Genomic DNA, 23566 nt, shown 5'->3' on the forward strand with positions numbered 1-23566 from the left:
TTTTTCATATATGGAATGATCTGTCTGGACTGTGCGCAGACAATACTTTTCACTGTACCTCGTTACATGTGACAATAGATGAAATCCAATTCAACCCAATCCAAAGAATTGCACAGTTGTATCATTCATTGCTGCACTAAGGATAACAAAAAAGATATTCAAGATCTGAGATTTGAATGAATTTGGAAGGCGAGAAGAAGACAAAACACCCTGTAGACATTGCAAGATGTGAAGAAAAAACGGCTTCGCTGCTACATTTTGTATGCGCCTTGTACTTTCTGTAGGTTGTGATAAGATTGCCATACTTGAATTGGCATGAGACTGCTCCACCATAGGCAATGGGATGACAGTATCCGTATAAAATAGTAAGATCAGACCATCGTCAACGTTGGAATGAATCTCCAGGACTGGACCTAGATGAAATTCCTGTAAAAACTTTGCAGATTTGGCTACTGCACGAAAGAATGACTTCAGTGTAAGGATGATTGTCTGATGAGATTGACGTATGGGTGTCAACTTAGTTTCATACAAACTATTAGGCCCTCCTTTCGCTCCAGTAGTTTGAAGCAACTTGGAATTAAGAATGTTATCCTCCCTGGATAGCTCGCTGTGGTCGGCCAGCAATATGCAATGCATCTCATTGGTGGGTTCAGTGGGACAAATATACAAATTCAGCTCTTTGGCAGCAAACGCAGCTGACTCCTCAATGAAGGAGCTGCGCTCCGAAAGCTAGTGATTCCAAATACACCTGTTGGACTTTAACCTGGTGTTGTAAGACTTCTTACTGTGCTTAGAAAAGACAACAAAGACTTTGGGCACGATCTACTGGCTGTTCACGCCAGCGGGATATCCCACTCCCACGCCGGAGCATGGGTTTGCCGCCGATGAGGGGTACAGTCACCGGGAAATCGCGTTGACAACGACGGGGTAGATAAATCCCGCTGGTGGGCTGCTTCTGTTGCTGATAAACAGGTGGCGGGTTGGTCGGTAAATTCCACCCTTCATTTGTGCTAAATTCGAAGAGCATAATGATCACTAGGACCTGATGCCCCAACAAAACAACTGTTGATGAAATGGCCTCTTCCTCATAACCTGTGTCAAGAGGGAGCTAACCTACGTCCAGAAGCTCCTCGAATGGATGGTCTCCGTCTTTGTCAGTTCCTTCTATTTCCACCCTTCGAGGCTGTCTGGACAAAGAATCTCACTCTCCTGCAATAGGACTTGGTCTACTTATTCCAGAAAACCTAGTTGTGTACATGCATTTCTCCTCAGTAAAGATGTGCTTTGATTGTGTAAGATATAAAGGGTCTCGATAATCTCTCACCCCTTGTGACTCAGGGTGGTGGTTATCTGACCCTTTACTTGAAGATCTGTACCACCTGGGCCTTGCAATTTAATCCTTGATGGCTGGATCTCTCGTGCTTTGAGCCATTCCAACTGGTCAGCCAGTACTGGGACATTGGCTCCAATATAAGGTTTGTTTGAATTCAGTCTTAAAGCCAATAAGTTCCAAAGTAATTTACCAAAACTTTAGTTCTTGGTCCTTCACTTCTCCTCGGAAATCTGTATTCTTATTTCTTTCTTTATTCCCAATTTCCTTGACAGTCTGCTTTTCAGAGTTTCCTGCTTTCTTCGTTGTATTGCATATTTAGATTTACACAACTACTTGAAGTGTCCTGTATCTCCACATTGGAAACACTCTGCGGGGCAGGGCAATCTTGTCTTCTGCGCTGCTCTTTACCTCAACAGTGAGGGCACTTTAAAGGGCTGCTGCAGGGTTTCCTCTTCTTTCCCCCAATTTGGTGGACTTTTGAGTGAGCAGGCTGCTACCTTTAGTACTACCTAACTGAAAGGCTCATCCAAAGCATTGGTATTTCCATGGATTATGACCTGTTTTGGTCCCTAAATTCAGCCTGTCTAGCCTATTGAACGGTTTGTTCAAGTGTTAGGCCTTCTTTATTCTGCAAAAAATCTGACAGCTCCTACAATACACCATACTACTGGCTAGCCGATACAGTAAGGAATAATTCAATGCATTCCCTGGCCTTTGGTAAGTCTGATTGAATTGCACTTGCTCGATTAGGAGGCTCAATCTTGGGCTGAATATGCATCAAATGGTTCCATGGCAGTTTCAAAATTTGCAGAGGTCTCTTCTACCCCCATCTCAGGAAGACACCATCCGCAGTGAGCCTCACTACATGCATGAGCAGACTAACCCAGTGCTTCTGCTCTATTCATGCAAACCGAATGAATAAGATGGGAATAGAGGGATACGGACCCCGGAAGTGGAGAAGATTTTAGTTTAGACAGGCAGCATGGTCGGCGCAGGCTTGGAGGGCCAAAGGGCCTGTTCCTGTGCTGTACTTTTCTTTGTTCTTGCTTTATACCCTGGAATTGCTTTATCCACAAACCCCAACACTGGCCTCAATGTGAACTTTCGAAGTTGGCAGGTATCTGCAGAACGGGCAGTGATTGTTCATCCGGTTCTGACATTGCTACTACAGACATTTTGGTGTGCCTCTCATCAAAGTCTTCTGGGGTGAAATTCTCCGTTATCGGCGGAAAGTCCGCCGATCGGCGCAAAAAACGGCGCAAATCCGACTTGCGTCACGTCGGAAAAATGGGTCGATAGTCTCCGGCCCGAAATGGGCTAGCAGCGACGTAACGGGATCCGCGCTTGCGCAGTGGTTCACGCCGTGCAGTGTCATACGCGCCACACGGCGTGACGGCTCATAAGGCCGCGCTGCTCCCCCCCACCCGACTGGAACACCCGATCGCAACACCCGACTGGATGGCTGGCTGCCGCTCAGCCCCGAGGTTCGAGTCACGCGATGTGGAGGCGCTCCTGGACGCGGTGGAGCAGAGGAGGGACGCCCTGTATCCCGGGCACGGCCGCAGAGTTGCCCCACGCCACAGCCGGCGTCTGTGGAGGGAAGTGGCAGAGGCCGTCACCGCTGTAGCCCTGACACCACGGATAGGCACCCAGTGCCACAAGAAGGTGAACGACCTCGTCAGAGCAGGCAGGGTGAGCCTCCCCCATATTCCCCCCTCCCCCATATCTCCCCCTCCCCCATATCCCCCCCCATATCCCCCTCCCCCATAACCCCCCCTCCCCCATATCCCCCATATCCCCCCTTCACCATATCCCCCCTCCCCCATATCCCCCCTCCCCCATATCCCCCCTCCCCCATATCCCCCTCCCCCATATCCCCCCTACCCCATATCCCCCATCCCCCATATCCCCCCTCCCCCATATCCCCCCTCCCCCATATCCCCCCTCCCCCATATCCCCCCTCCCCCATATCCCCCCCTCCCCATATCCCCCATATCCCCCCTCCCCCATATCCCCAAGTGAATCCAGCCCTAACCTTAACCTCTGCAATGCTCGCGCAGCGATGGCGTGCATTCATATACCTGCCTAACAGTGTTGCCTTTTACCCCTGCCACCCCCCCCCCCCCCACAGGAGAAGCGCGCACACAACAATAGGGAGCATGTGAGGACTGGAGGAGGCCCCGCTGATGAGAGGCCACTGACCGAACACGAGGAAAGGGCCCTGGAACTGGCTGGCGGACCTGAGGACCGGGAGGTTGCTGATGCAGAGGTCGGGGGCGTAGTAGGAAGTGAGCCACCGACAGCCCGTCGCCATATCCCCCCTCCCCTATATCCCCCTCCCCCGTATCACCTGATCACTGCCTGATGTCTAACCATGCATGCTTCATTGTGTATCGCAGGACCAAACGTCCAGGCACCCATCCCCGCAGATGCAGACCGCCCGCAGGATGCCCCTCAGAGGCCACGGGAGACGTTGAGACCCGGACCCTCCAGCATGCGACGCCCGCAGGATGCCCCTCGGAGGCCACGGGAGACGGAGAGACCCGGACCCTCCAGCATGCGCGCCCGCAGAACGCCCCTCGGAGACCACGGGAGACGGAGAGACCTGGAGCAACAGGGAGACGACACCCCGTCACGTGCGGGAGCGAGCACCCAGCGATGAGGGGGGCAGCCACAGGCCCCCGTCACATTCGAGCCAGGACACCACTACCCAGGACACCACTACCCAGGACACCACTACCCAGGACACCACTACCCAGGACACCACTACCCGGGACAGCAGTACCCGAGACAGCACTACCCAGGAAGACGGAATACCGGACAGTGACTCAGAGTGGATGGGTGGAGACGAACCCCCACCCCAAAGTGCCATGGACTCAGAGTGGGACGAAGAGCACGACACAACGCCACTGCTGTCACCAACACCCTCCACCATCGCAGAAACACTCACCTCGGTTGGGCACTTTAGTGATGAGGCGTCTGGTACACTCACTGGTGTGCACAACACAGACGTCCCGGTACAGCAGGTGGAGGTAGGAGCAGCAGAGGGGCCGGGCGGTCGGAGGGCAGCCCAGCCCAAGCGAACATCTGCCGCCCAGATGGATCCCGGGTTCCTGGAGTTACCACACCCACACATAGATCCGATGCAACCACCGACCCGGAGACAAGCGAAGAGGGTGACGGGCGGCTTGCGGCGGCTGCGGTCGCAGGTGGAGGAGTCCACCCGCGTCCAGGAGCTGGGAGTGGTGCCGGTCATGCATGCCACCCAGGCCAACACCGCACGGGTGGCGTCCGCGGTGGAGGCAATGGGTGCGACGGTGTCAGACATGGGGAACGGTTTGCGAGGCCTGGGGCTTTCCGTGCAGGCGGCGTCTGTGGCCCAGGAAATGGCTGCCCTCTCACAGGAGGCGATGAGCCAGTGCCAGCGCCAGATGGCAGAGGCGCTCAACGCCATAGCCCAGTCTCAGCAGGCCATGGCCCAGTCTCTGCAGGCCATGGCCCAGTCTCAGCAGGCCATGGCCCAGTCTCTGCAGATACCAGCACGGGCCTCCGGGACTGGCAGCGCCAAATGTCGGGGGGGCGTCGGATGGCCAGTCCGTTCGCATCCCCCACCCATGTAGAGGCCTGGGGGCCATCGGGCACCCCAAGGGAGGAGGAGGTGGTGTGGTCCGTCCCGGCTCCCTCTGTAGGGGAGGTCCCGGTACACCGCGACACCTCGGACTCCCCCCCCTTTCCGTCCCAGGTGCATCGGGTGGGCAACGGGCAGGACAGGCTGGCAGCTCGCCATCCCAGTCGCCCGGGCCACAGCCTGGCCCATCTAGGCCAGGACGCCCCAGGAAACGGCCGCCAAAGGGATCCAGTGTCAGAGGGCAGGAATCACAGGAGTCCACCTCCAGTTCTGCTGTACCGTCTGGGGAACCACGTAGACGTAGTCAAAGGGCCCATAAGGCCAAACAATTAGACACTGAGTAAGTTGGCACGGTTGCAGGGCACAGATGAGTTTTAGGGGCTAGGGCACGTGCATGAACTCCTTTGGTTATTAAAGTCAATGTTACACCTACAGAAGCTGCCTTTGTGCTCTGTCCAAAGTGTGCGGGGGTGTCATGTACGTTGAGCGCAAGTGTGTGTGTGAGGGGTGGTCTTACCTCAGCCCCAGGTGAGTCTGCCCCCTTCCCCCTGGGCCGCCATCAACATCCCCCGGGCAGAGGACGGGACCGTGCGCTGCAGTGTCACAGCCGCATGCAGGGATGGTCCGGGTGGATGGTGGTACTGTGGCCATGGGTCAGACATAGTCCAACGATGTAGAGCCAGGAGCTCACCACAGGGCGGGTTGTCATCATCCTCCATGGCCTGCGATAGACACGCGTCCACCCGCAACTGTGTGAGCCCGGCCCAGGTTGTGCCGCAGGTGGATCGGCAATGGGGGGGGGGGGGTGGTGTGCATGCGGGTGGGGTGGGTGGGGTTGGGGAGGGGGGTGTGGGTGCTGGGTGGGTGGATGGGTGGGGGGTGTGGGTGGTCGGCTGGTGCCATGGTGTGCGGTCTGTGGCCATACTACCCGATTCCCACGCCCATCTAGTCAGTGAAGCGGGCGTCTATCAGTCTGTGCCGTGCCCGCTGGGCCAGCCGGTAACGGTGGACAGCCACCCGCCTGTGTCTACCCCGTCTGCCCTGACCATTACCCCCATCCCCCTCATCTGGGGAGGACTGCGCCTCTTCCTGCTGCTCCTCCACTCCGCCCTCCTCTGCCTGCGGCACATCGCCCCTCTGTTGGGCTATGTTGTGCAGGACGCAGCACACCACAATGATGCGGCCGACCCTATCTGACCGATACTGGAGGGCGCCCCCAGAGAGGTCCAGGCACCTGAAACGCATCTTCAGCACGCCAAAGCACCTCTCTATCACTCCCCTTGTCGCTACATGGGCATCATTGTAGCGGTTCTCCGCCTCATTGCGTGGCCTCCGTATAGGCGTCATCAGCCACGATCGCAATGGGTAGCCCCTGTCGCCCAGCAACCAGCCCCTCAGCCGGGGATGGCGTCCCTCGTACATGCCGGGGATGGATGACCGCGACAACACGAATGAGTCGTGTACACTGCCTGGGTGACGGGCGCAGACGTGCAGGATCATCATGCGGTGGTCACAGACCACCTGTACGTTTATCGAATAGGTCCCCTTCCTATTAGTGAACATGGCCCTGTTATTTGCAGGTGGCCGCACGGCGACGTGCATCCCATCGATCGCGCCCTGGACCATGGGGAACCCGGCCACGGCAGAGAAGCCCACGGCCCGGGCATCTTGGCTGGCCCGGTCCACGGGGAAGTGGATGTAGCGGTGCGCCATGGCATATAGGGCATCTGTCACTGCCCGGATGCACCGGTGCACCGATGTCTGCGATATGCCGGACAGGTCCCCACTCGGTGCCTGGAATGACCCCGTTGCATAAAAGTTCAGGGCCACCGTAACCTTGACGGACACGGGGAGAGGGTGTCCCCCGCCAGTGCCACGCGGTGACAGGTGTGCCAGCAGGTGGCAGATGTGTGCCACGGTTTCCCGGCTCATCCGGAGTCTTCGCCTGCATTCCCGGTCCGTGAGGTCCTGGTATGACTGCCTGGGCCGGTACACACGGGGCGCCCTCGGGTGCCTCCGTTGCCGTGGGGCCGCGACGTCCTCCTCCCCATCCTCGTCCTGTCGGTCGGGTGTCCCTCCAGCCTGGGCGGCTGCCGCCTGCCCCTCTGCAGCAGCCTGCGCCGCCTCTCTGGCACGCTCCTCCTCCTCCTCCTCCTCCTCAACCAGGGCAACATAGACATGAGCGGCTGCCGCCACGGCGGCCAACATCGCTGGATGATCTGAAAACATGACGGCATGGTGGGGGGAGGGGAACGACGACATTTCAGCATTGCCCATATCCCCTCCTCCCCCCAGCCAGGTGGCATGGACCGCATGGGTCCAACTGTTGGAGGCTGGCACCTGGCCAGGTGGACCAACTCACTTGCCCTCCCATCCCCCTCCCCAGCAGGGACCCCCCCCCGGCACGGACCCCCCCCCAACCTCCACCCCGGCACGGAACCCCCCTTCCCCCTCCCCAGCAGTGACCCCCCCCCCCATCCCCCTCCCCGGCACGGATCCCCCCCCCCATCCTCCACCCCGGCACGGACCCCCCCCATCCCCCTCCCCGGCACGGACCCCCCCCCCCCCCAACCTCCACCCCGGCACGGACACCCCCATCCCCCTCCCCAGCAGGGACCCCCCCCCCCAACCTCCACCCCGGCACGGACCCCCCCATCCCCCTCCCCAGCAGGGACCCCCCCCCCCAACCTCCACCCCGGCACGGACCCCCCCATCCCCCTTCCCAGCAGGGACCCCCCCATCCCCCTCCCCGGCATGGACCCCCCCCCCAACCTCCACCCCAGCACGGACACCCCCATCCCCCTCCCCAGCAGGGACCCCTCCCCCAACCTCCAACCCGGCACGGACCGCCCCCCCAACCTCCACCCCGGCACGGACCCCCCCATCCCCCTCCCCAGCACGGACCCTCCCCCCCCCCGGCATGGACCCCCCCCCAACCTCCACCCCGGCACGGACCCCCCATCCCCCTCCCCAGCACGGACCCCCCCCCCCATCCCCCCTCCCCGGCACGGACCCCCCCCCCCAACCTCCACCCCGGCACGGACCCCCCCATCCCCCTCCCCAGCAGGGACCCCCCCCCCAACCTCCACGTCGGCACGGACCCCCCCCATCCCTCTCCCCAGCAGGGACCCCCCTCAACCTCCACCCCGGCACGGGCCCCCCCCATCCCCCCCCCATGGCACGGACCCCCCCCCCAACCTCCACCCCGGCACGGACCTCCCCACCCCCCTCCCCAGCACGGGACCCCCCCCCCCCCCCGGCACGGACCCCCCCCCCAACCTCCACCCCGGCACGGACCCCCCATCCCCCTCCCCAGCAGGGACCCCTCCCCAACCTCCACCCCGGCACGGACCCCCCCCCAACCTCCACCCCGGCATGGACCCCCTCCCGGCACTCCCCCGGAGCCCAGCCTATTCTAACCCCCCCCCCCCCCCCCACCGCCACACACACACACACACACACAAGCCGAGACACACCTCTCCTCACGCATTCAGACTGCGGCCACGCCATCGCCTGCCCAGAGCCAACCCCCCAGGCCGTCACTCACCTCCACGCTGGTCGGCGTGACCCTGGAGCACAGGGTCACGCCGATGAAAAGGAGGTTTGATTCACGTCGACGTGAACGGTCATCACGTCAACGGGACTTCGGCCCATCCGGAAGGGAGAATATCGGCAGGCCGAAAATCGGCTGCCTTGCGCAGATCTGTGACATTCTCCGCGGCAGCGGCGACATTAACGCCCCGCCGACTTTTCTCCCTTCGGAGACTTCGGCAACCGGCGGGGGCGGGATTCACGCCGGCCAACGGCCATTCTCCGACCCTCTGGGGGGTCGGAGAATGACGCCCCTGATCTTTCCTTTGAAGAAATCCTCTGATTTCCACCTGTGGATGTTTTGTTGATGGCACCAGAGTGTTGTTAGATTGGTGTCACCACTGCTGCTACCATGGTTTGTGGCTTGGTTTCCACTTTGAATACTCTTCGGTTCACAGCGTCGGGGTCCCAGGTTCGATTCCCGGCTTGGGTCACTGTCTGTGTGGAGTTTGCCTGTTCTCCCCGTTTCCTCCGTGGTGCTCTGGTTTCCTCCCACAAATCCCGAAAGATGTGCTTGTTAGTTAATTTGGACATTCTGAATTCCCCCTCTGTGTATGCGAACAGGCGCCAGGATGTGGCGACTCGGGGCTATTCACAGTAACTTCATAGCAGTGTTCATAGAATCATAGAATCATAGAATTTACAGTACAGAAGGAGGCCATTCGGCCCATCGAGTCTGCACCGGCTCTTTGAAAGAGCACCCTACCCAAGGTCAACACCTCCACCCTATCCCCATAACCCAGTAACCCCACCCAACACTATGGGCAATTTTAGACACTAAGGGCAATTTAGCATGGTGAATCCACCTAACCTGCACATCTTTGGACTGTGGGAGGATTGCCCTGCCCTGATTGTTAATATAAGCCTACTTGTGACAATAAAGATTATTATTATTATCTCTCTTCGGGCAACTTTCGACCTGTTCTGAGGAGAGGAGATTTCCCACCATTAATTAATAATTAGGTCCAACCTAAACTCCTTTATCTACACTAGGCTGTTAGGTAAGTACATCTCTCTCTTGTACATATTTCCATCTTTATCATAGATTATCATAGAATTTACAGTGCAGAAGGAGGCCATTCGGCCCATCGAGTCTGCACTGGCTCTTGGAAAGAGCACCCTACCCAAGGTCAACACCTCCACCCTATCCCCATAACCCCACCCAACACTAAGGGCAATTTTGGACACTAAGGGAAATTTATCATGGCCAATCCACCTAACCTGCACACCTTTGGACTGTGGGAGGAAACCGGAGCACCCGAAGGAAACCCACGCACACACGGGGAGGATGTGCAGACTCCGCACAGACAGTGACCCAAGCCAGAATCGAACCTGGGACCCTGGAGCTGTGAAGCAATTGTGCTATCCATAATGCTACCATGCTGCCTTACTTCTCAGTCTCTTGAACATGGATGCCAATGTCACTGTTACACATCCCTAATTCATCACCATAACTATTAACCCATTATTCGGCATTAAGTAGCGAAAAAGAGATGAGGAAGAATTTCTTCTCTCAGAGAGTAGTGAATCTGTGGAGTTATTTACCGCAGAGAGCTGCAGAGGCTAGGTCATTGACTATGTTTAAGATTGAGACAGATAGATTTTTAATCAGTAATGAACTCAAGGGTTATGAAGATAAGGCGGGAAAGTGGAGTTGAGTATTATTATGTCAGTCAGGCTCTCAGTGAATGGCGGAGCAGGCCGAATGGCCGATTTCTGCCCCTTAACTCTTAACCAGTAACATCAAAAAATTAGTGTTCTGAATTTTTTAAAGTTTTTATTCGGCAAACTCAGTCCAAATGCCAACAGACTGCCTGTGCTTCTGTTAATGCAGTGAGCATTTTGAGCGGGTTTTGAATCGGAATATTTGATAACAAAGTAATTAATCATATTGCCAGTAAATGAATGCAACATATTAATATGGCACTCATCCATACAAACCAAAAATGATACAGTTCTCAGGTGTCGGCGCTCCTTTGATGGACCGCACTTTTTCCTCCACCAGGTGCCACTCGTCTTTATTACCCAGTATACCAAATATGTGACCATTTTCACCTGGAAGACACACTTGCCCCATTTCAGGCAGACACCCACATCAGAAAAACGTCAGAGGACCTCTTCTAGGTTGCCCAGGTGTTCCTTCTCGATGGCTCCTTTAATAAGTACATCATCCAGGGAGACAGCCACCCTGGGGAGCCCTTGGAGGACGGTTTTTTTCGCCTATTGGAAAAGTTCACATGCCGATGGCAGCCTGAATTGAAGCAGATATACTCGTACAGACCCCTCTGTGTGTTGACGGTGACTTATTTTCTAGATGCTGCGTCTAACTCCAACTGGAGGTAGGCGTGGCTCATATCCAGTTTTGTGAAGGAGTGGCCCCCAGCTAACTTTGCGTATAGGTCCTCCACACATCACATGGGGTACCTGTCCAACAGGGAATCCTGTTGACTATCATTTTGTAATCCCCACACAGGCGAACTGACCTGTCTGGCTTCCGCTCTAGGACCACACTGGCGCTGCCTACTATACAAACCTGACCGGGCATATGATGTCCCCGATCTGCAGGCGGCTGAACATGACACCCACCTTCAACTGTAGGGCCTATGGGACCGGACGGGCCCTAAAATATTTAGAATGGGTATCTGGGTCAATACAAATTTTAGCTGTAGTCCTCTTTATCTTTCCCCGACCGCCATGGAAAACTTCCGGATACTTTTCAAGGACTTAACTACCAGTACCTATCTGGAGGATTTGTTGCCAGTCCAAGCGGAATCTTTGCAACCAGTCATGGCCTATGAGGCTGGGTCCGGGCACTTGCGCATTGCCGGACCGACTGCTGTCCATGGTTAACTGGGGTCACCGTGATCCCGATGATGGTAAATGGTTGTCAGTCGGGACTTGGTATCCTTCAAACCCAGGTGCTTGTTCCCCAATCGCAGCTTATCGAACGTCTGTTGTTCAATAATTGAAACAACAGCCCCTGTATCAATTTCCATGTCCAAGGGATGACCAATAACTTGGAGCGTTATTCTTATTGGGGCTAATTTGGGCGCCCTGATGCAGTTTAACTGCATGAAGTTGTCATTGGGCGGGACAATGTGCGAAGCCCTGGCTCTGGATGCTTGTGTCACCTAGCCAGAGCAGTGCGTTCACTGGTGATTCTGGTAGCCTCGACCGCCACGGTTCCTGAGACCGCAAGTGCAGCACTGTTGTGGGTACTTCTTACTGTCCTCTGGGAAGATGTCCCATCAAGCTGTGGCGGCCCTTGGTTAGCGGGTCTGACCACGTCGCTGTTTTGAAGTGACTGGGTCACCTTGGCGGGGTAGGGGGGTATCACTTGTCGGAATGAGGGCTAGCCAACTCTGTGCACATCGTAGTACTTGGGACCCTGGAATTCCTGAACCCCCTTTTCCACATTCTCGCAGGAGAGCAACAACTCTATGACCCTTTTTAAATCCAAGGCCGGTTACGCAAACAGCTTCCTTTGCTTCGCCATACTGTGTATGCCGCACACCAACCGATCTCTCAACATCACAGGGAGGGATGGGCCGAAGACACAATGCTCGGCTAACTTGCGAAGGAACGTCAAAAACTCCGTTAGCGATTCCCCAGGGGTTCTACAAGCCGTATTGAAGTGATGTCTCTGCATGATTACCGACGGCTTGGGGTCATAAAGATTCGCAACAAGTTCCACAAATTCACCAAAGGTTCTCGAGTCCGGAGTATTACGCTGAATGTCGGGATGCCGCAGGCGGTCAGGAATATTACCTTTTGCCGGTCATCTCCATTAATACCATTTGCCTGGAAGAAATACCTTATCTGCTCAGTATAGGCCCAGTCTGCCACATTTGTATCGTAGGGTTCTAGACTTCCGAAAAGCAGCATTTTTAAAGTCTCACCGACCTCTTTCTTGTGCCGGGGAATTCCTCTGCAGTCAAGATGTCCAGGATCGCAGCCACTATTTTCCTCATTGCCATAATAAAAGCTCAGGAGATCCGAGAAGGTAAATCCAAAAGAAGTTTAATTTGACAACAAAAGCAAAGGCCACAACGCGTGGCTTACAGTCCCAAGGAACTCTACTGGTCTCGGCGGTCCCAATCTGGACCCGCTTTTATGAGGCGATTTCTACGAACCCCATCTGATAAGCCTCCACTCACTGCAGGGAAACTCTTATTCCACGGGTCCCATGGGGAGATCAATTGTGGTGTCCCCATGGATATCGTGAGGGTTATTACATTAGGAAAGGAAACAAAATAGATGGCATTCCCATTCTTGGGGCGAAATTCTCCAGTATCGGCGCGATGTCCGTCGACTGGCGCCCAAACTGGCGCAAATCAGTCGGGCATCGCGCCGCCCCAAAGGTGCGGAATGCTCCTCATCTTGGGGGGGGCCGAGCCCCAACCTTGAGGGGCTAGGCCCGAACCGGACGAATTTCCGCCCCGCCAGCTGGCGGAAGAGGCCTTTGGTGCCCCGCCAGCTGGCGCGGAAAAGACATCTCCGGGCGGCGCATGCGCGGGAGCGTTAACGGCCGCTGACGGCATTCCCGTGCATGCGCAGTGGAGGGAGTCTCTTCCACCTCCGCCATGGTGGAGACCGTGGCGAAGGCGGAAGGAAAAGAGTGCCCCCATGGCACAGGCCCGCCCGCGGATCGGTGGGCCCCGATCGCAGGCCAGGCCACCGTGGGGGCACCCCCCGGGGCCAGATCGCCCCGTGCCCCCCCCCCCAGGACCCCGGAGCCTGCCCGCGCCGCCTTGTCCCGCCGGTAAGGTAGGTGGTTTAATCTACGCCGGCGGGACAGGCATTTTAGCGGCGGGACTTCGGCCCATCCGGGCCGGAGAATTGCGGGGGGGGGGCTGCCAACTGGTGCGGCGCGATTCCCACCCCGCCGAATATCCGGTGCCGGAGAATTCGGCAACCGGCGGGGGCGGGATTCACGCCAGCCCCCGGCGATTCTCCGACCCGGCGGGGGGTCGGAGAATCTCGCCCCTGATTGCCATCAGCAACCCTAGCCACATCTATGGACGTGGCAGGAAGCCTGGCTCAGCTGTGATGGACCCTATTGTTAAGTGAACTTATACATCACTGGGCAGTTGTGGAAGGAGATGCAATGAAGGAGTGAATGTGTGCTAGGCAGCTAATTGGAAGTTATGGAGAATTGTGCTCTGTTTAATTTTTGTTTCAGTGGATTCATTGTTAAGGACAAAAAGAGGTCTGTTCACTTTGTAGTTTGTGGACAAAGGAGAGTGGGAGAATTTTTTTAAATTCCTGAAAATATAGTGTAGCAGATGCAAACAATCTAATCCTTTAGTTATTTATTGAGAGGGAGTCTATTTGCTCACTTATTCATGAAGAGCTGAGCAGAAGGATGAATGTAAGGGGGATGGATCAGTATAGTATGTATAGTCAGCATTCACTACTGATGTGAGGCTGAATGGACTGCTTTCCTGGTCTGTTTTCTTTTGTTACTTTAAACACAGTTGGTATCAATGCAGAATCAGGGGCGAAATTCTCCTGAAACGGTGCGATGTCCGCCGCCTGGCGCCCAAAACGGCGCCAATCAGGCGGGCATCGCGCCGCCCCAAAGGTGCGGAAGTCTCCGCATCTTTGGGGGCCGAGCCCCAACATTGAGGGGCTAGGCTGGCGCCGGAGGAATTTCCGCCCCGCCAGCTGGCGGAAACGGCCTTTGTTGCCCCGCCAGCTGGCGCGGAAATGACATCCCCGGGCGGCGCATACGCGGGAGCGTCAGCGGCCGCTGACAGTTTCCCACGCATGCGCACTGGAGGGAGTCTCTTCCGCCTCCGCCATGGTGGAGACCGTGGCGGAGGCGGAAGGGAAAGAGTGCCCCCACGGCACAGGCCTGCCCGCGGATCGGTGGGCCCCGATCGCGGGCCAGGCCGCCGTGGGGGCACCCCCCGGGGCCAGATCGCCCCGCGCCCCCCCCCCCCAGGACCCCGGAGCCCGCCCACGCCGCCTTGTCCCGCCGTTCAAAAGGTGGTTTAATCCACGCCGGCGGGACAGGCAATTTATCGGCGGGACTTCGGCCCATCCGGGCCGGAGAATCGAGCGGGGGGTCCTGCCAAACGGCGCGGCGCGATTCCCGACCCCGCCGAATCTCCGGTGCCGGAGACTTCGGCAACCAGCGGAGGCGGGATTCACGCCAGCCCCCGGCGATTCTCCGACCCGGCGGGGGGGTCGGAGAATGACGCCCCGATCTTTGTGTTTAACACGTAATTGTCACGTAATTCAATTGAGTACTTGGTCAAATCTTACAACACAATTCCATATAATTATACGATTCTTTGTTAGTGAATTCACGATTCAACATAAGACCACGTCTACCACACTTCATAATTACAGCTGACTGTAGCAAAGAGAGGTTTACTCAAAGCATGTATGTTCATTCTAATTCTAATTTTATCTCTACATTCCTCGCATTCTAACACTAAATTCCAATACAGTAAAAACTTTAAATGATATGTAGCCAAGAAGATGCATTTATTTTCATCTCAGTTTCTCCTTTGACCATGGTTTTATGGTCTATTTATGCTCCGCAGTCTCTTTATTACTATAATTACTGACCAAACCAGCATGTCCCAGAAGCTTAACACATGGATGAATGACCTCTCTTCAGCCAGGTCCGCCTCACAAAATATCCCTATCCAGCAAAGCAGCTGACCCCAGAATCAATAAAGTATATAGGCAATGTAATCTCACATTCCTCCAAGCCTGATCGTACTTTGCTTTTTTGTTGCGATTGACGGTTATGCACAGAAATTTCATTCCTCACATAGCTTTAATAAAATATTTTTTCCATCAGTCAAATCTGACAGAGCACCATGTCCTCAACCTTCAGCAAAAATGTTGAGGGCAAGTTCACTGGCGGCTCGCCCCTGCATGCATTTAATGCTTGAAGGGGTGATATTTGGTTTCAGGAAGCGTCTCCGCCCCCAACCGGGCCTGCCAATCAAATGTGGTCACTGCTGAGACTACATCCAATCCCTAATGCCAAGGAGCAGGAGGTGGAGTGAAAGCTAAGTGGTGAAAAGCTAAGAAGACCAGGCTTGAGGGAATGTCCCAAGGGGATGCTCCAATGCGCCCAGAGGCCCAATTGTGTGGAAAGTCTCATTGCCAACCACCAACCAGTGCAGGGGGAACTGCCAAACCAGATTTGGTGTGGGCCTCTCCTACTGCTGGTTAAATCCCAGGAGCGGCATGATGAGACCCTTAAGTAGCCATTAATTGGTAACTTCGGGACCTTAATTGACCCACAGACAGGGCCCGCCTGATGCCTCTTCCCACGTTGATAAAATAACTAGCTAGGAAGGGTGAATAGGCAATGGGCACAGTGCCTGCAACATTTTACAGGCCTCGCCTGCAACCTCACCGCCGGGGTCCCTATGCTTCTGTGGCAATGATAAATTATACCTATTCAAAAGGAAGAATTTTACTAGAAATACCAGGTGCCGGGAATCTTCTCTAATGCGTTGAAGTGACCCGATATATAATGGCCCAGCAATTCTTCCGCATTCATTATTTGAATGGAAATCCATTTTTATCTTGCAAAATTACATTAAGTGAGAACTGGGTGGGGATTCAGGAACAGAAAATTTGGAAAACCAGCCAAAAGTCCATTGACTTTAGGCGGCATTTGGAAGATCCCAGCATTGGGTGGGGCTGGAAATTCTCAACCTTGATATTTCATTTTATTTAAAATGGGCCAGAATGTATGATGGGGCAAGAATTTATCATCCATCTGTGTCTGATTACTTGTTAAAATATGTTGAATGCTCTATGAAAAGAAATTCTCAGTTTAAGTTACACTCAGGCACAGGCATGTGCTGCAGAAATAAATATTCTGGCACTGCGCTTGTTTTATGTAATTAATTCCTCGCTTCGCCTCTTATGCCTGTGGAGTGAGTAGGTCAGCTGGTGTGCAGGGGTAAATTCTGATCTTCAGTGTTTTTCCCTCATGATTTTCTGTCCACGAATGCTCTTCGTGGGAATTGCAGAATATAAAATATTCCATCCTGTCCATACTGAGGAAGGTCACCATCTGATTGGAGTATTGCTATGTACCCACAAAGGGCTTCAGGCAAGCACCAACCCACTCAGTGCACTATTGAACCTAGAAATGACTGTTAGCTGAAAAATAAATGCATTTATATGATATTCCTCTGTTATTTACTCCATTTCATGTGCTATCTTTATTTCAAAGAGATGAACACCTCTGCTACAATGGTTGACAAAGGAATGTAATCCTAACATCACTAATAATCATTAGTTATTTGTCTCTCACTTTGTTTGATTCACTATTGTTTATTTCCCCATTAGGTATTGCAATTTATTATGGCTGTGTATCTGTTGAAATACATCAAGAAAAAGAAAAGAATAATTTAAAAGAGAAACATACGAGATGGAAATAATTTCTTCCATTTTTTTAAACATGAATCACAAACTTTGAAACCAATTTCTAATGTCACCTTGTTTGGCTTGTAACATCATGAAATACAGCATTTACTTCTACAAAGTTGTACATTACCATGGTTTTATTGTGTGCTTTGTATTTAACTTAGTGCATTCTATTTTAATAATGTATAAACTTGAGGATGGTGAATCCCAATCAATCCTATAATATAATTGAAAAGAGAGGTAAATATGTGACAACAGTGGCAACAAATTACAGCATTCTTCCAGAATTCTTCTTATAAAGTAGAATGAAAAGGATTCATATGGAGTTTGAAAATGGATTTTAGCAAATCTTATTTTAAATTGAACAGAAATCTTGCACTGTTCCAACACTGGTTAATTTTGCCATATTTCAGTTTTATAAACATTCAAGTAATCTTTGCATTGCGAAATGACAACAATGATAATGTGCATCATTTTCTGAAATAAAAATCCTTGTTTCTGCAAGTTAAACTATTGGCTTATTCTTTTCAAAGTGAGTAAGCTATACTGGCATCGATGTGCCACGTCGAAGAATTTGCATCAATTAGAAGGATATCTCCAATCCTTTCGCACAACTAAAATAGCTCCAACATCAGAAAATGGGAAAATTAAGCAACGTTGCACCTCGAAGTTCAATGTTGATATCCCATTGCTGGCCTATGTCATAAAATATGTAAACTGGTCTCTGGACTTTTAAAAATTATTACAGAATGCAACATTGAAATTGTGAAAATAGTTTCCAATGGAAAAAAAAGGTTCAAAACCAACAATATATATTGCGCATCATGGCTTTATGTCTGTCTGTTTGTTACTTTATGTGTGCCCATTTTCATAAAATGTTGGTGTCTTCTAATTTCTAATTACCACCCTGTATATGCTATCTGATGTTAAAATGTAAAATTATTTTTAATATCCAAGAAAGATTTCTTCCTGCTGTGTAACATAATAAGTTAGTGTCCAGTAAATTTAAAAGAAAAATTGGCATTTGTCTAGAAATAAAAATATTGGACACCCAAATGCATTAGCTTCAGAGAAATATTTCAGGTGTTCTGGCATGAAAAAATACAATAGATTGATTTTTAGAACATCCATAAGCAATAAACATGTAATTTTCTATATCTCTCATCCTTAACTTCTTCTGAGGGCAGCATGATAGCACAAGGGGCAAGCATTGTGGCTTCGCAGCGCCATGGTCCAAGGTTCGATTCCCGGCTTGGGTCACTGTGCGGAGTCTGCACGTTCTCCCCATGTCTGCGTGGGTTTCCTCCGGGTGCTCCAGTTTCCTCCCAGAGTCCAAAGACATGCAGGTTAGGTGGATTGGCAATGCTAAATTGCCCTTAGTGTCCAAAAAGGTTAGGAGGGGTTATTGGGTTACGGGGATATAGTGGAAGTGAGGGCATAAGCAAAGGGGAGAAGGGGTAAGGAAAGGTGGATAAGATGGGGGAGGGGGGTTAATATGTATTAAGAAAGACAAGAAATAAAGAAATGGTAAAAGACAGTTAAAATGAAATGGGATGTAAACAAATGGGTCGGCACCCTGCTCTTGGGCAGCACAGTAGAACAAGTGGATAGCAGTGTGGCTTCACGGCGCCAGGGTCCCAGGTTCGATTCCCCATTGGGTCACTGTCTGTGCGGAGTCTTCACGCTCTCCCCGTGTCTGCGTGGGTTTCCTCCGGGTGCTCCGGTTTCCTCCCACAGTCCAAAGACGTGCAGGTTGGGTGAATTGGCCATGATAAATTGCCCTTAGTGGTTTGGAGGGGTTATTGGGTTACGGGGATAGGGTGGAAGTGAGGGCTTAAGTGGGTCGGTGCAGACTCGATGGGCCGAATGGCCTCCTTCTGCACCGTCTGTTCGATGTCCTCAACTCTTCCTTCTCTTTCCGAGTAAGATAATATCCCAATCTACTGTTTGATTTAAGTGATTACACTTAAAATGAGACAACAGAATTGAGCTGGTTTTAGGTCAAAGCCATAATGTTCCTTGCAAAGGAACAGTGCAGGAATAATGAGGCCTATCAAGGCTTGTGGCTCTCTTGACAACAAGATGAAGATGTAAATTTCAGAAAATACGTAAGAAAGGAGAAGGAAATATTTTCACCAGAAAGCTGTTCAACCTCCTTGTTTTTACTGTATGCATTGAGCGGAAAGAGGCTGTTCTTCACTTTTTCAACCTATTGATCTGTTTGAATGATATGGGATTAAAGGTGACTAGTTCAGCAGTTCTTTGACGAGAAATATATGTGTGTGTGGCAGCCTTGAGGCAGTTGTTTGAAGGAGTCAGTGTGTCATGTACATGCGTTCAACACAAGAGGGTGCTATACGTTAAACCGAAAGATTAGCCAACACTAACCTTCCCAGGAAGGTTTACACCTGTACTTTGGGCATGGTAACTGCTGTTAGAGCTCCAAAATGGCATCTGAGGCAAGCGCATGCACTTCTGAGGTAGATTGTACTGAATGCATATTGGTGAAGACACTGGTGTGAATACAGTGAATATCCACAGGAAGTACACAGAGCAGATAATAATCTTTATTAGTGTCACAGGTAGGCCCTTACACTGCAATGAAGTTAACTGTGTAAATCCCCTATTCGCCTCGATCATTATGCCACTAAAAAGCACAACACTGATTGGAGCTTAATGGGTTGTGGGGGTTCCCCGTTTTATAGTGCGTGTGCTCTCACTGGTGATTGGCTGTGATAGATGAATCCACTTTTTTTTCATAGAATTTACAGTGCAGAAGGAGGCCATTCGGCCCATCGAGTCTGCACCGGCTCTTGGAAAGAGCACCCTACCTAAGCCCACACCCCCACAACCCAGTAACCCCACCTAATCCCCATAACCCCACCCAACACTAAGGGCAATTTTTGGACACTATGGGCAATTTAGCATGGCCAATCCACCTAACCCGCACATCTTTGGACTGTGGGAGGAAACCGGAGCGCCCGGAGGAAACCCACGCACACACGGGGAGGACGTGCAGACTCCGCACAGACAGTGACCCAAGCCGGAATCGAACCTGGGACCCTGGAGCTGTGAAGCAATTGTGCTATCCACAATGGTACCGTGCTGCCCACGTAATGTTGCGTGTGTGTTGATTGGTCCGTTGATCTGTCCATCAGAGTGTGTGTGTGTTTGCACCATGATATGTTTATATGAATATCATGACATGAACCATCTCCAAATGGGCTGGCTAGCTGACAGGGTACAGCAAACGCACTGGCACAGTTGCAGGCTTGGGGCACTGGCAGAGTGACAGGGTGGGAGTACGACTGATGTCATCCTGAGAGCGGACAGAGGGTGATTTTAATGGAGGAGGTAATAAAATTGTTGCAAATACAGTACAAATATAGTGCAAATTTGTTTAGCAACAAAAACTCTGACTTGAATGACTGAACATCTACTGTGAAAAGAATATAATTCTCTTTTCTATAAACAAGAAAGCTATTGATCGCTGGTTATGACTTTTTATACTAAAGCTTATTTACTCTTATTTTCTTTGTTTTATCTTTAATTATAAAGTTATCTTTTTTCTGTTTTCTTACCAATTCTCAACTATTTTCCTTCATCTTTTGTACTTATTCCACTTCTCCTGTAGCCTAAGTCTTTGGAATATGCCATTTAACGTCCATTTTATACACTTTTTGTGCCCAACATTCTGGATGTCACCACTTGTCACAACCCGTTAAGCAGGACAATAATAATACTCTTTATTGTCACAAGTAGGCTTACGTTAATACTGCAATGAAGTTACTGTGAAAAGCCCCCAGTCGCCACATTCCGGTGCCTGTTCGGGTACACAGAGGGAGAATTCAGAATGCCCAAATTACCTAACTGCACGTTTTTTGGGACTTGTGGGAGGAAACCGGAGCACCCGGAGGAACATAGAACATAGAACATTACAGCGCAGTACAGGCCCTTCGGCCCTCAATGTTGCGCCGACCTGTGAAACCACTTGAAAGCCCATCTACACTATTCCCTTATCATCCATATGTCTATCCAATGACCATTTGAATGCCCTTAGTGTTGGCGAGTCCACTACTGTTGCAGGCAGGGCATTCCATGCCCTTACTACTCTCTGAGTAAAGAACCTACCTCTGACATCTGTCCTATATCTATCTCCCCTCAATTTAAAGCTATGTCCCCTCGTGCTAGACATCACCATCTGAGGAAAAAGGCTCTCACTGTCCACCCCATCCAATCCTCTGATCATCTTGAATGCCTCAATTAAGTCACCTCTTAACCTTCTTCTCTCTAACGAAAACAGCCTCAAGTCCCTCAGCCTTTCCTCATAAGATCTTCCCTCCATATCAGGCAACATTCTGGTAAATCTCCTCTGCACCCTTTCCAATGCTTCCACATCCTTCCTATAATGCGGCGACCAGAATTGCACGCAATATTCCAAATGCGGCCGCACCAGAGTTTTGTACAGCTGCAACATGACCTCGTGGCTCCGAAACTCAAACCCTCTACCAATAAAAGCTAACACACCGTACGCCTTCTTGACAATCCTCTCAACCTGGGTGGCAACTCACACCGGTATCGAACCTGGGTTCCCGGCGCTGTGAAGCAACAGTGCTAATCACTGTACTACCATGCCCTTGAATCATGCAATGTTTCATCTCAACTTTATTTCTGTTTACAATGTGATTCCTACCCATCCCAATCTACAAAGCACAAGCTGAAGAATTGTTAAGGACCCAGTAGTTATCTGCCACTTTAGAACATAGAACATACAGTGCAGAAGGAGGCCATTCAGCCCATCGAGTCTGCACTGACCCACTTAAGCCCTCACTTCCACCCTATCCCCTTAACCCAGTAACCCCTCCTACTTTACAATTCCTTCTGATTCTATCTTTGTCGGTATGCAGTTGAGAATGCTGGGAACTACTGTGAGGAGCAAAGACAATTTGGAAGTTCCCTTCATTTAAGTCCTCTTTCCATTATTGGCATCCCTTACATAGGTGGGAGTAAAAATGATGGGAGTTATAATGACTGAGGAGCCCATCACCTTAAAGGTTCAATGGGTAAATGAATCAATCACCATAGCACTGATAGAGAAATCAGGAGAATCCCAGATTCATTAGAATATAAGAAACATAAGGCCCTTCAAGCCTGCCCACCATTCATCATGATCATGGTTCATCTTCTGTCTCAACTCCATCTATCTATAGTGTCCCTAAGTTTTGTTTAGTATTAAAAATCAATCAAACTCTGCCTTGAATGACTGAGTATCTCTGTCCCGGCTTTCTGCGGTAGAGAATTTCAAAGATTCACAACTCTCTGAATGAAGAAATGTTTCCTCATGTTTGTCCTAAATGGTCAAACCCTTACTCGGAGACTGTGACCCCACGTTCTAGAGTTCTCAGACAGGGGAAACATTTTCTCAGCATCTTCCCTGTCATGTCCCTGAGGAATTTTTAGGATGGGATTCTCCATCGGCCATTGCCGGAATCACAAAATTCGATTGGGCGGTGAATAGGTTTTCACGCCAAAATCTTGGTGGGCGCTGGGTTCACGCTAAATCGCAATTTTCAGTTGCCTCGACAGCGGCATCAATGCATTCCACTCCACACGTACAGTAAACGCCGTTGACATATCATTAGAAGGCCTGACCCAGTATTCTTCAGGGCCTCCACGACCTTTCGCCTCCACCGGGGGGAATTCCCGACGGCGAGGTACACTCCTGCTTTTAAAAATCATGAAATAGGCGCCGTGGCTGCTGAGGGAGAGAGGAGAGGGACAAGCAGAGGCACAGCCGTGGGCTGCCGTTCCTGACACTAACCAGGCTGATGCGTGGGTGGTGGGGCCAGGGGACGGGCTGTGGGGGCAGGGTGACCCCTCGCGGGACCGGGTGTCCAGGCACGGACCACCATTGCCGCGGCCTGCAAGGCTGCCATCATGCCGTGTACCCCACTGACCACCCACCGGGTCGTGCAGAGTGCTACCGGCCATATGGGTGCCCCACCCCATCATCTCTTGCACCCCAGTCCCCACTCTTCACCCCACCGCCCCATCATCCACCGTACCAACCCTCCCCCCAACCAGCTACCACCTGCCGGCGGGCATCACACGACCCACCCAAGGGCAACGCCCATAGTACCCAACAAAGGAGGGTGCTGGAGAGGGGCCACAGAGCGTACGGCTGGCATGGGTAGCGCCAGCCCTCACACCCTTCTGACAGAGCACTGAGGCAGGTTGTAATGTTGTGCACAGGTGCTTAACGTGAACAAATACATACTGATTTGTACCCTAGCTCCTAACGCTATACAGTGCTCTGCATCTGTGCCAACTTAACTGGTGTCAACTTCTCTGGTCTTACGGGCTCTAACCTAGGTAGATGCCCAGGTGGTACATCAGGAGCGGAGGTGGCCTGCTGGGGTTTACACCCTGTGACCTGGATCTCTTTAGCGGCCGTCTTCTGGGCAACCAGGCCTGGATGGGCTTGTTTGCTGCTCGGGTGTCCCGGGTGGGATGGTATTGCCCTGTTCTGCCCGCTGCTCGGCCCACCAAATATGCCAGGGACAGGTGGACGGGGGAGTCTGAAGTGCTGCGGTGTTCCGGAACCT

General features: G+C 52.2%; 1 protein-coding gene across 3 annotated transcripts in view; it reads left to right on the forward strand.

The window, feature by feature from the left end:
- Window positions 1-17471, forward strand: part of LOC140396478 (CD82 antigen-like) — a 51547-nt gene extending 34076 nt beyond the window's left edge. For all 3 annotated transcript variants that reach the window (XM_072485142.1, XM_072485144.1, XM_072485143.1), the window contains exon 9: window positions 16884-17471. In XM_072485142.1, coding sequence (XP_072341243.1) covers window positions 16884-16949 — 66 coding nt within the window. In that variant the 3' untranslated portion in view covers window positions 16950-17471. The remainder of the gene's footprint in view (window positions 1-16883) is intronic.
- Window positions 17472-23566: the final 6095 nt, after the last annotated feature.

Source organism: Scyliorhinus torazame, chromosome 19 (genome assembly GCF_047496885.1).
Source record: "Scyliorhinus torazame isolate Kashiwa2021f chromosome 19, sScyTor2.1, whole genome shotgun sequence".
In the NCBI taxonomy this organism is placed as follows: Eukaryota; Metazoa; Chordata; class Chondrichthyes; order Carcharhiniformes; family Scyliorhinidae; genus Scyliorhinus; species Scyliorhinus torazame.